We start from the raw sequence: 12,761 nt of genomic DNA, 5'->3' as shown, positions 1-12,761 counted from the left end.
TGTTAATCATTGTACCTGATGAGGGACTAGTAAAAGTCATGGACCCGAAATGCACATCACTCGCTGATTGGGCGAGCATGCAGAAATGCCTCCAGAGGTAATTTCAATCATTATGACACTATATCGGCAACTTTTCGTTCATTTCCTGATAGCAAGTTATTAATATGGAACTCCTTTATTCATTTTCTTTTCTCCAGGGCTTGGAAACGGTTCACCGCCACGTGTCGGGGTGTTTGGAAGCCAGAGCTTACATTTAGATAAATGGATGTAAGTAACTACTAGCTGATTCGCGCATCTCTTTATTTTAATTTCAATACCATTATCATTCTTGATTATGTTTTTGATTGAACTCTGTTCTCGTAAAGTGCTTGAGGCAGGAACATGGAAACAATTTATGTGGATACTATGTTTGCGAATTCATTCGACACACGGCCCATGAGACTGGCAAAAACTGAGACATAAAAAAAATTGAAGTACGATAAACAATACTCACAACTTTATTTTATTACCGTCAATTGTGTTCGGTTTCATTGATATATATTGACTCTTTCTTTAAATTAGATTGAACGGTTGCGGGACGGTCTTCTACCACAGGAACGTGTACGAGCAATTCAAGAGGAAATTGCCGGATTCTTAGATGCAGAGGTCCTACATGTGAAGGGAGAATAATATTGCCCGTCGATGCAATTCATATGAAATGTTAAAGGGTAAAAAAGATGCATATGTGTATGTAACTCGTGTCTACATTTTGTAATATGTTCGACAAAGCACGACGGATGAGATGGTGTAATATATTCATGACGATGATGTGCAATATAGTTGTTCCTTTATTGTTGTGTATGTACCATCCAATTTAGTGCAAAACAAGAATTAAAAAGTGTCCAAAACAAATAAATAGGAAAATAGGGGACAACAAAATAGCCCAATTCAATTTAGTGCAAAACCTAAACACTAAAAAATGCTAAAAAAAGCCAGCGAAGCAATAGACCCGGTTCATAATAAGAACCGTGACTAATACCCCCCCCCCTCCCCAGCCCCGCCACGTGAAGGATCATTAGCCCCGGTTCGGGGCCGAACCGGGGCTACCATTAGTCCCTCTTTGTTAGTCCCAGTTCGTGAACCGGGGCTAATGGCCCAACCAGACCGGGGTTATAGCCCCATTTTCTACTAGTGCATGTAACCTTTTTCTTTCTTTTGCGAAACGGTTCATCATGTAACAAGGCAGGCTAGCTGCTATTTATACCCGTGCAATCCCCTGTAAACCTGTACCGTGAGTTGAAGCAATAAAAGGAACCAGGAGCGATACGCCCCTGTAGCAATCAACAAGTCTCGCGTGCGTGCGTCTGTTTCCGGCCGGCTGGACGTTGTGTACATGTGCGTGTATTTTCGTGTAGGTTGCAGTAGCTTCGCGTAGATCGATCGCAAGTGGATCGATTAACAAGATATCAACTTTCTATTGCGGTGCATCTCGGTGTAAAGCAATTCGTCGAGTTCAGCCAGCAGTTTGGTTCTTTGTCGTTCATCGTCGGTCATATCATCATCGAAAAGTATTCGGTGGCGCTGTCTGGGCGAACAGAGAAGGCCCTCCAGGTTCGATTTGCTGGAGACGAAAACGGTCGGATGGGTGGGAGGGGGAGCACGTCAAATCAGGATTCTGCTAGAGATGATCTAATGCTCGTGGGGTCGAGTCCCATGGATGTCAATGGTGGGGGGCGTTGCCATGCAACATGCCTGGAGCCGCCTCCTCGCAGATCTCGTCGGGTGGCGGAGCTGCACTGCAATAAGGGGTGTTGCGACCAGAGAATCTCGGCAGCGATCAAAGTCGTAACGCAACGCTGTGTTGTGATGCCCGCCGACGGCGGAGCTGCATTGCGATAGGGGGTGCTGCGACCGGAGAATCTCGGCAGCGATCAAAGCTGTAATGCAACATGTGTTGTGATGCCCGCCGGTGGCGGAGCTGCATTGCGATAGGGGGTGCTGCGACCAGAGAATCTTGGCAGCGATCAAAGCTGTAATGCAACGTGTGTTGTGATGCCTGCCGGCGGCGGAGCTGCAATGCAACGTGGGCGCTGTTGGGACTTGCGGATGTCGCCGGTGGCGGAGCTGCCGGTCCGATTTGTTGGAGGCGGAGACGGTTGGATGACGGGGAGCGCGTTAAATCGGTATTCGTGGAGGGTCACGATCAGAATGGAAAACTGGTGTAGGAGCTCTTATTCCACGGCTCGGGCGGTACTAATTTCGCATGGCCCATTGCTGGACGGGGAGCCCTAGTTTTGTCTCCGTTATTTCTTTTATTTTTCATTTCATTTATATAGTTTTCTTCTTTCTTTAAAAATGTCCAGGAAATTCATCAATTCGACAGAATATTTAACTTTTTGTAATCTCAGAAATTAATAGAATCTTTCGAATTTTCAAAAAATACTGGATTTAAAACAAAGAAAATCTTGAATGATATTCATGAAATCAGAAAATAGTTTTGATTTTTTCCAATTTACAAAGAAAATCACGAATCTAAACATGTTCCCATATTTCGCGCTTGCCACCCATGGCTCCCCCGACGGAAGCTCGGATCCGCTCCCTTCATCGACTCCAGAGGAGCGACGCCTGCCCCGCCGCCACGGCCTGCACCACTGTTTTTTGCATACTATATATGATATGAGCACGTTGGTTGGCGGCTCGTACGTGCCTAGCACCTCCATCTAGTTATTGATGATTAATTAACGAGAACATACACTAGTAGTTGACTGCACGTTGGATTATTTCCTGTGAATGTGATGATTGGACTGGACTAGACTGGAGTATTGTAATACTCCGGAAACAAATGCTCTGCTTCCTCGGTACCAAACCAGAACACATATAGTATCCCATGCATCGTCACAGAGAGAGGGGGTGGGGCAGCCTCGACCTTCAAAAATGGCTGACCATGAACTGCGGCAACTGCTGATAGCGAAGAACGTAGAGTCCCTGCACCGTCCGTCAACCATCAACGGCCAAGCTGCCGCCGCAACCTTCCACGCTGTACGGGGTGACACAGTCCTCATCACCGTCGCCGTCGACAACCCCCTCCTCACCAGGAGCGTCGCCATCCAATGGCACGGCACCGGCGACGTAAGTTCACGAATCCCAATCTTCTCTTCTGTCATGAGCGATGCTATACTAGATGTTAATTTTGTCCACCGATCGATTGATTAGCTCCTGTTGTGGTTCATGCGGGGAGCAGGCCGGCACGCCGGCAGCGGAGTGCCACACCTTGACGTACAACTTCGTGGCGGACCGGCCGGGCACGTTTACCTTCCGCGCGCGCTACGGCCGCAACCGCCCCGCATACTTCACCGACGCGCAGGGACGCGAGGCCTGGCCGTCCACCAGCGAGCACGCACGCACGGACGCCGGACATCATGTCCGTGTGCCACGCAGCCATACGGGGCCTTCCTCCCGCCGGCGAACGGGCACCGCTCCTCGGGAAGACGAGGGGCGCACCGCCAACCAAGAACTCGTCTACGTCCGCGGCGGTTGGGGCCATGCGTGCGTCGAAGCACAACTCATGGCCGGTAACACTACCATCTACCTCAACGATGAAGGCCCGGTCCGGCGGCTCCTCCGGTTGTCCGCTGTCGGATTGACGGCCGCGGCCGTGTGGGTTTCTGGTTTATGCGGCGGGCGGCATGACCCAGCTATGCGCCGGCGAGGAGACCGTCCGTTAGTCGCAAGGTTTGTAGGTCGAGCAAGTCCTCATGTCTCACGGGCTCCCAGCTTGCCGCAACCGAATTGAGTCAGTATTGTCAAAAAAAATTCCACTGTAATTTAACATTCTGTAGTTTCATGGGCTCCCAGCTTGCCGCAACCGAATTGAGTCAGTATTGTCAAAAGAGTTCCCACTGTAATTTAACATTCTGTAGTTGTTTCTATGAAAATATCGGTGTTGTCGCTTCATAATTTGCGCATTGAGTATGTAAAGAAATCACAATTGTATGTCTTTTTGCAAATTTAGTGGAAAGGAATTTCATTGTGTCGAAGTTGTCTAATTTGTGGGTAAATGGTTGAGTACTCCAGATGTTTGGAACAATTATCTAATGTCACTTGTCAAGACGTGTTCTGGCGTGTCTGGGCGTGTTGCAACCAACGCTGGAGCCGCGGACGGCGGGACCGCTTGTTGCGGCGCGTGACGGCGGTGTAGGTCGACACCGGAGCCGACGGCTGGAGAAGAAGAATGCCGCGGGCGCCGGCACAGAAGTGCGTAGCTCCGCGACGGGGAAGCGCCTCGACGTAGAGAGGGGCGTCCCCAAGCCATGCCGAATCATCGATGATGAAGGAGAGAGCGCCAAAGAGGATCTCGTGACCCATGCTCGAATCTCCACCGGATGACATGACGAAAAGATGTAGTCGCAAACTCGCCGGAAGTCGCTTAGACGCCTTCCCCACGGTGGGCGCCAACTGTCGTGGGTATAAGTCTGACAGTAGATGTGTAGGGTACGAAAGGATGGGCAGAGCCTTAGCTACGGCGAGGTTGTATGAGTTCAGGCCCCTCTACGGTGGAGGTAATAGCCCTACGTCTCAGTGCTCTGGGAGCTTGTTGTCGACTGGAATATGGATTACAGTGAATTGCTAACCCCTGCACCAGTGGGGGAGGGCGGCTTATATAGAGTGCACTACCCTCCACAATGGTTCGGTGCACATGGGTGGAGTAGTGGCGAATAAATGCCTACGTTACAGGTAAGTATGTCTTAAATGCTAATAAAGGCACATGGAAACGTATGACCGTTTCCCTCAGGGGGGTTACGATGCAGAGTGGAATCCAGTCGGTTAGTTTGTTACACTCCGAATGCTCATCTCCGACTGGATGGTGGAGGATTTGTTACCGACTGGATGATGGGAAGTCCATAAGACAGTCGGAACTGACTAAGGGTCTTATCCCTTATGAAGGGTAGCCCTTGGGTAGGACTTATAGGGCAGGCCTATGACCCTAACCTAGGACTATAACCCCATCATTAGTCCCCGAATGGATTGGGGTTGGAACGACGAAGCGATGTTTGAAGTATGGATCCGACTGATACGGATGCGACTTTGGCGTTGCTTGCCTCGATCCATTTTGTCTTCTTTGTCCAACGATCCGAGTGGAAGTATTTGTGAAGCGAACTGTCGGGAACCGAGTGCTTCCGTGGTATCTTCTGACGTGACCAGTCAACTGACAGCGGCGGATTTTCCGGGATCCTCAAATTTTGGTTGCCGCGCGCTCAGCGGGGATGACGATATCGCGCTCGAGTAGTACCTGACGCCTCGATTCCCGCGCCTTCATCTTCTTCACTGATATCGCCGCGACCGGTCGGGGGATAAGATTTCGGGGCCACTTGCCAGTGACCCAGTCAGAACCTTATTTAAACCTCAGCGGCGAGGGTTTTTTCGTTACACTCGCCGGATAACTTGCCTTCGCTCCGCTTCCCTCGCCACCCTCTGCGCACCCCAAGCTCCTTCCCTCTCCTTCTCCCTCGCGAATCCGCAGCCTCCGCCATGACAAAGGGGCAGCCTAGCAAGCTAGAGGCGCGGAAGAAGAAGGGGAAGGCGGCGGCTCCTGCTCAGCGGAGGCAGCGAACGCTACCGGCGGGGTGGATCCAGGGGGATTTCCTCCCCTCCACGGTGACGGAGGAGAACCTGCTGGAGTTGGTGGAACACGGGATGATTTCGCACAAGTCGTGGAGGTTGCCGGCGGAGGACGAGACCGAGCCGGCGCCCCGGGAGGGGGAGCGTGTCCTGCTGCTCAACCACGTGCACCGAGGTTTCTCTCTGCCCCCACATCCCTTCTTCAAAGGCATAATGAACCACTTCGGGGCACAGCTCCACCATTTTCCCCCAAATGCCGTAGCTCATCTTTCTGCCTTCGTAGTTTTGTGCGAGTGTTTCATTGGCTGTCCTCCCCATTGGGGGCTTTTCAAACACATCTTCTCTTCTAGATCCCAAACCATCAAACGACTTAACTAGTCGGATGATAAAACTCACATTCTCCAGCTCTGCGGAGGCTTAGGCTTCCAAAAGAAGAGTAAAAGTAGTTATCCCGCTCTTTAGCTGAGTGAATCTGTTAGGAACTGGCAGTCGACATGGTTCTACTGCCAGGATGTTGCTTGTCCGAATGCCACGACAGGATTGCCTCCTTTTAGCTTAGATCGACCGGCTCCGCCTAAGAAACTCGCGCTCACGAAGGCGGAGAAGATCCATATCCAGCCTCTGGTCGACGCACTCGTAGATGTCGTCCGAAGGGGAGTCACCGACATAGATTTGCTGGAGGTTTTCCTGGGCCGGCGCATCCAGCCTCTGCAGGCTCGACACCACGCCATGTGGCACTACGCGGGGCCTGAGGACTCCACTCGGACCAACGTCGAGTGCGTGACCGGGGAGACGGTGGCGTCGTGGGTGCTGAACATCACAGGCGCCTGCGAAAACCCCAGAGGGGCCCGGCGAGTGAAGGCCTTCCGCGCGGACAACCCTCCTCCGAACGAAGTGAGTACAACTTGTCGAGTGCACACAACTGTCTTAGGTTTATCGCTTTCTTGAATCACTGTCTGACGTCTGATGTCGTCGACTGTATCTTGTGCAGACGTGGACCAACTGGTTCTCTCCTGTCTCGAACGGGAATTCGGCCGAGGAGGAGGAAGGCAGCCAGGAGGGCAGCGTGGAGAGTGTCGAGTACGTCTCCGACAGTGGGGAGACGGAGGAGGAGTCCGAAGAAGAGGAGGAGGAAGATGAAGATAAGAACTCGCCACCCTTGCCGCCAGAGCTTCGAACCAAACGACGACATGAACCCGCGGCTCCTTCGGCCCTCCAGCATCCTCGAGTGCCCCGCCAGCCCCTCCTGTGGTTCTGAGCGCCCCGCCAACCGTTCCCGTGGTTCCGAGTGCTCGGAGCACCAAGAGGACCAGGGACGCTGCCGCTGAGCCTGCGGGTCAGCCCTCCAAGGTGACCAAACCGAGTTGATCTAAACCTCAGAAGGCTTTGCCGCGGATGAGGGTCACAGTTCCCGTCACCTCAACGTAAGTGCATTGTTCTTCTAACTTCTTCCGGTATTTGATTGAACTCCTGCTTATTGGTTGAATGAATTTCACTTGATAGAGTTGCCACCTCTGCCACCTCTCCGGCACGCCAGGGGGATGATCCCATGGACATGGACAACATTGTCACATCCCAGCCAGGTGCGTCGTAGCGATTCCGAGAGTTTACATTATTGCATCACGAATTGTGTCTTTGGTCTTGCCTTTTTTTCTGTGATCTCACGCCGTTCGGTCGAGTTTCCCTCAGGGGTGATTTATGTGGAGGAGGGCGACCAGGGGAGGTCTGAGCAAGCTGCGGTGCCTGTCCTTGAGGCTGTTCCGCCGGTTACTACTCTCGCCATGGACGCGCCGCCGACTGAGGCAATGCCGTCGACTGAAACGGCGCTGGTTGCTGCTGAACCGACTGGAGCAGGCCTTGGGATGCCCCAAGCGCCTCCTACGATGCCGGGCCCGTCGACTGTCGAGTACAACGTCCAATGCCTCCCAGAAGATCAGGTGGAAGCTGCCAAGGGGGCCATGGTGCAGGCGGAGCTGATGGCTGGAGAGGCCAAGAAGGCGTACGACTCCATCACGTCCTTGTACAAGCGAAGCTTGGGACTGCGAGACGATATCCGAGTAAGTGGGCTAGTAAGTATTTACTTTCCTCTTGTAACCCACTGGGTGTGCTCGGATAGCGTATGATTTTTGCAATGGGTTCACTCGTAGTGAACCCAGTGGGTGTAGTCCCCGAGACTTCTGTCGAGTGCTTGCACCGGCAGTTGTCTTTATACACATTTTCTTTAACTTGACCAGATCAAAAATTAATCTGTTCGAATGTTAACAGTTGGGGCACTCGGAGTGCACCTACTGGATGAGTCCCCGAGAGTAATTTTACTCAGGTCGGGTAGTAGTAGCCTCATAGGCTTATTTGTCGTCATGTAGCTCAATAGGGCGGACCTGTTTGAGTTTCATGCCAGTGGGGTCACTCTTAGTGAACCCACTGGGTGTAGTCCCCGAGACCGCTGTCGACTGCTTGTGTCGGCAGGGGTCTGAAGAACTTAGAATTTTTATTGTTGTCCTTGTTGAATTTGTCTGACCGTCTCTTGGCACTGACTTGCAGAAAACTTGCGAGATGGGAACAGCGTACGAGACTCTGAGGGCTGAAAAGGTTCAGTTCACTGGGGAACTGGATGCAGCGATGGTTGCAATGGCTGATATGAAGGATGTTCTTGCGGAACGACAAAAGTCCTTGGAGCAGGCCCATGAGGCAAACAAGGCATTGACTGCTGAAGTGGAGAAAATGGGGAAACAAAGGACGGAGCTGATGGGGCAGATGAAAATGTTGAACAGGCGGTGCATAGCACAGGAAAATTACGTGAGTGACTGGGCCCAGAAGATGATAGCGCTTCTGGGTTGTAAGTTCTGTTTTTCCGAGTGCTTGTGGACTGTGCATTTCATTCAGCGCTTAGTGGTTGCTCGTCCTGTCTTTGCAGATGTTTGCATGGACGCTGAGGTTGAAGCAGCTGACGTTGAGCGGTCGATTCTTGAGAACATTCCACTCGGCGAGGACGCCAATCGAGACCTGCTCCGAGCGCACATTCGTCTGGGCAAAGTTGGACCTTTCATCGGTCGACTGAGAGAAGTCGTCGGCCGAATCGACAAGGAGCTTTGGCCTCAAGACGAGTCTCGGCACGAGATGGAAGGCTTGATGACTCGGCTGGAGGAGGTCCCGAACCGAGTGCAGTCATGGAAGAAGTCTGCGGCTCGCTGTGGTGCGGACGTCGCTCTGTCTTTGGTCCGAGTGCATTGCAAGGAGGCGCGCGAAGAGAAGCTGAAGGCGTTGCAGGTCGCCAACACGAAAATGCTTCGATTCGAAGACTTCATGGAGACCTTCCTTGAGAGCGCCACCCGCATCGTCGACGGGATCGACCTCGACATGTTCGTAGAGCCTGCCAGTCCCAGCGCCAGTCCTGACGATGTTTGAGAAAACTTTTACCTCGGTATGCCGAGTGTTGGTTGTAAGAAACTTTGGCCACTGCTGTTGGCCGCCACATTCTTGGTTCGGTGTGGATAAGCTTGATCTACACCGAGCCAACTATCCTTAGGTGAACATTGAATTTGAATCGAATCTTTTTCTCTTCTTTTGCCAAAGAGTTGTTGATACGATTTTGGCTCGTGGTGTTTGTTTGGCGTTTCTTGGTGAAGCCAATGGCAAACATGCGGAGCATGTAATTGTCAGTTGTCTTGACATCTGCATGAGCCTCACTGAGGGTCTGCTGAGTGTCCGAGTGGATCTGTAGGATACACTCGAAGGCAATAGAGTACTTAGGCGATTCGGGATCGCGGCTAAGTCTTCGAGTGCGACTGTGAGGTCGTACTCGGAGCGAGTTGTTACTCATGTAATTGTCAGTGGTCTTGACATCTACATGAGCCTCAATGAGGTTCTGCTACTCATGTAATTGTCAATTGTCTTGACATCTGCATGAGCCTCACTGAGGGTCTGCTGAGTCTCTGAGTGGATCTGTAGGATACACTCGAAGGCAATAGAATACTTAGGCGATTCGGGATCACGGCTAAGTTTTCGAGTGTGACTGTGAGGTCGTACTCGGAGCGAGTTGTTACTCATGTAATTGTCAGTGGTCCTGACATCTACATGAGCCTCAATGAGGTTCTGCTACTCATGTAATTGTCAGTTGTCTTGACATCTGCATGAGCCTCACTGAGGGTCTGTTGAGTCTCCGAGTGGATCTGTAGGATACACTCGAAGGCAATAGAATACTTAGGCGATTCGGGATCGCGGCTAAGTTTTCGAGTGTGACTGTGAGGTCGTACTCGGAGTGAGTTGTTACTCATGCAATTGTCAGTGGTCTTGACATCCACATGAGCCTCAATGAGGGTCTGCTAAACCTCCGAGTGGATCTGTGAGATACACTCGAAGGAAGCTTTCTTTTTAATCGATTCTTAATCGCAGTTAAGTCCTCGATTGCGACAGTTAGTGCACGCGTGGAGAAAATTTGTACTTAGGCGATTCTTGATCGCAACTAAGTCTCCAAGTGCGACGTGAAGTGCACACTCGGAGAAAGTTAGTACTTAGGTGATTCTTGATCGCAGCTAAGTCCTCGAGTGCGACGTGAAGTGCACACTCGGAGATAGTTTGTACTTAGGTGATTCTTGATCGCAGCTAAGTCCCCGAGTGCGACGTGAAGTGCACACTCGGAGATAGTTTGTACTTAGGCGATTCTTGATCGCAGCTAAGTCCCCGAGTGCGACGTGAAGTGCACACTCGGAGATATTTAGTACTTAGGCGATTCTTGATCGCAGCTAAGTCCCCGAGTGCGACGTTTAGTGCACACTCGGAGAAAGTCAATACTTAGGCGATTCTTAATCGCAGCTAAGTCCCCGAGTGCGACGTTTAGTGCACACTCGGAGAAAGTTAGTACTTAGGCGATTCTTGATCGCAGCTAAGTCCCCGAGTGCGACGTGAAGTGCACACTCGAAGAAAGTTAGTACTTAGGCGATTCTTGATCGTAGCTAAGTTTTTTTTTAGACCGGTGCCTGCGACCGCGGAAGAATTTTGAATCTGCAAAAACTCGATCTGCTTTGTATTATTTCACCAATACTTGTTCTTTACATTGCTTCAGTCGACGGTCACGTGTAGAAGCGCTTCAGGAGATCTCCGTTCCATGCTCGCGGCTCGTCTGTTTCCCTGTCGATGTTGTAGAGTCTGTATGCTCCGTTGTTCAGCACCTTGGAGATGATGAAGGGTCCTTCCCAGGCGGCAGCCAACTTGTGAGGTCTTTGCTTATCCACTCGGAGCACCCGGTTGCCTACTTGGAATGTACGACTCCTGACGTGTCGCGCGTGAAAGCGCCGCAGATCTTGCTGATAAATGGTTGAGCGAGTCAGTGCCATCTCGCGTTCCTCCTCTAGAAGGTCCACTCCGTCTTGCCTTGCTTGTTCTGCTTCAGCTTCGGAGAAGAGTTCGACTCGTGGAGCATTGTGAAGCAAGTCACTCGGAAGGACCGCTTCTGCTCCGTAAACGAGGAAGAACGGGGATCGCCCTGTAGATCTATTCGGGGTTGTGCGGAGACCCCAAAGCACTGAAGGTAGCTCGGTGACCCATGTGCCAGCGGCATGTCCCACCTCTCGCAGGAGCCGGGGCTTCAATCCTTGTAGAATAAGTCCATTCGCCCGCTCCGCTTGTCCGTTTGTTTGAGGATGCACCACAGATGCAAAATCCACTCGGATACCTTGGCTTGCACAGAAACCTTTGAATCTGTCCGAGTCAAAGTTTGTCCCGTTGTCCGTGATTATGCTGTGAGGTACTCCGAATCTGGAGATGATGTCCCTGACAAACTTGATGGCCGTTAGGGCGTCGAGCTTCTTGATGGGCTTGGCATCAATCCATTTTGTGAACTTGTCGACTGCCACCAACAGATGTGTGTATCCCCCTTGGCCTGTCCTGAATGGACCGACTGTATCTAATCCCCATACTGGAAACGGCCAAACAAGAGGGATTGTCTTCAACGCAGATGTTGGCTTGTGGGACTTGTTGGAATAGAACTGACAGCCTTCACATCGGTCGACCAGATCTTTAGCCATTTCGTTCGCCTGCAGCCAGAAGAAGCCAGCTCTGAATGCTTTGGCGACGATTGCTCTTGAAGAGGCGTGATGACCGCAGGTTCCCGAGTGAATTTCTTCCAGGATTAACTGTCCTTCCTCAGGGGAGATGCATCGTTGAAGAACGCCTGAAACGCTTTCCTTGTACAACTGGCCATCAATGACAGTGAACGACTTTGACCTGCGGACGATCTGCCTGGCTTGGACTTCGTCTTCTGGTAATTCCTGCCTCAGGATGTATGCAATGATCGGCACAGTCCAATCGGGGATGACAACAAGAATCTCCATGATCAAATCAACCACAGCAGGTACGTCGACTTCAGTCGGATCTGTCAAGCTCTTTGGTTGTACTGGTTCCTCTGTGAAAGGATCTTCTTTAACTGAGGGGAGGTGGAGGTGCTCGAGGCAAACGTCACTCGGGACTGGTCTCCGAGTGGACCCGAGTTTTGCCAACTCATCAGCCGCTTGGTTTTTCAGTCGCGGAACATGGTGGAGTGCTAGACCTTCAAACTTCTTCTCGAGCTTCCTCACTGCATTGCAGTATGTGGTCATGGTGGGGTTCTTGACGTCCCACTCTTTCATCACTTGATTAACCACCAAATCTGAATCGCCATAGACCATCAGGTGACGGACGCCGAGTGCGATGGCCATGCGCAGTCCATAAAGGAGAGCCTCATATTCTGCCTCATTGTTGGAGGAATCAAAGTGTATCTGTAGCACATACTTGAGTTGTCGCCCTTTGGCGATATGATCACAACGCCAGCGCCGGAGCCGTTCAACATCTTGGACCCATCGAAGAACATTGTCCAATGAGCCGAGTAGATGTGGGTCGGTTGCTGTTGTTCTACCCATTCTGCTATGAAGTCAGCCAGTGCTTGAGACTTTATAGCTTTCTTGGCCTCAAACTTGATGTCGCAGTACAACATCTCCATTGCCCACTTCGCCACTCAGCCTGATGCGTCCCGATTGTGGAGGATTTCCGACAACGGAGCATCAGAAACGACGGACACCGAGTGGTCTTGGAAATAGTGAGCCACCTTCTTCGCAGTCATGTAAATCCCGTAGATAAGTTTTTGATAGTGGGGATACCTCTGCTTGGAAGGAGTCAGGACTTCGGAGACG

General features: G+C 51.4%; 1 protein-coding gene across 1 annotated transcript; it reads left to right on the top strand.

Moving 5' to 3' along the window:
* Positions 1-2,890: 2,890 nt before the first annotated feature.
* LOC123404535 lies at positions 2,891-3,916 on the top strand. Its single transcript, XM_045098461.1, has 2 exons — positions 2,891-3,108; positions 3,221-3,916. Exons 1-2 carry the CDS (start codon positions 2,914-2,916, stop codon positions 3,770-3,772), a joined length of 747 nt encoding a protein of 248 aa, XP_044954396.1. The 5' UTR covers positions 2,891-2,913; the 3' UTR covers positions 3,773-3,916.
* Positions 3,917-12,761: the final 8,845 nt, after the last annotated feature.

The sequence above is a fragment of the Hordeum vulgare genome, chromosome 1H (genome assembly GCF_904849725.1).
Source record: "Hordeum vulgare subsp. vulgare chromosome 1H, MorexV3_pseudomolecules_assembly, whole genome shotgun sequence".
Lineage (NCBI taxonomy): Eukaryota > Viridiplantae > Streptophyta > Magnoliopsida > Poales > Poaceae > Hordeum > Hordeum vulgare.
Note: the sequence above shows the minus strand (reverse complement) of the source record. Positions and strands in the feature narration are given on the sequence as shown.

Bases quoted from the DNA above. Each gene is read 5' to 3' on its own strand.
- LOC123404535 (XM_045098461.1), top strand. From the start codon at position 2,914: ATGGCTGACCATGAACTGCGGCAACTGCTGATAGCGAAGAACGTAGAG. The intron at 3,109-3,220 runs GTAAGTTCACGA...TGCGGGGAGCAG, and splicing joins AATGGCACGGCACCGGCGAC to GCCGGCACGCCGGCAGCGGA.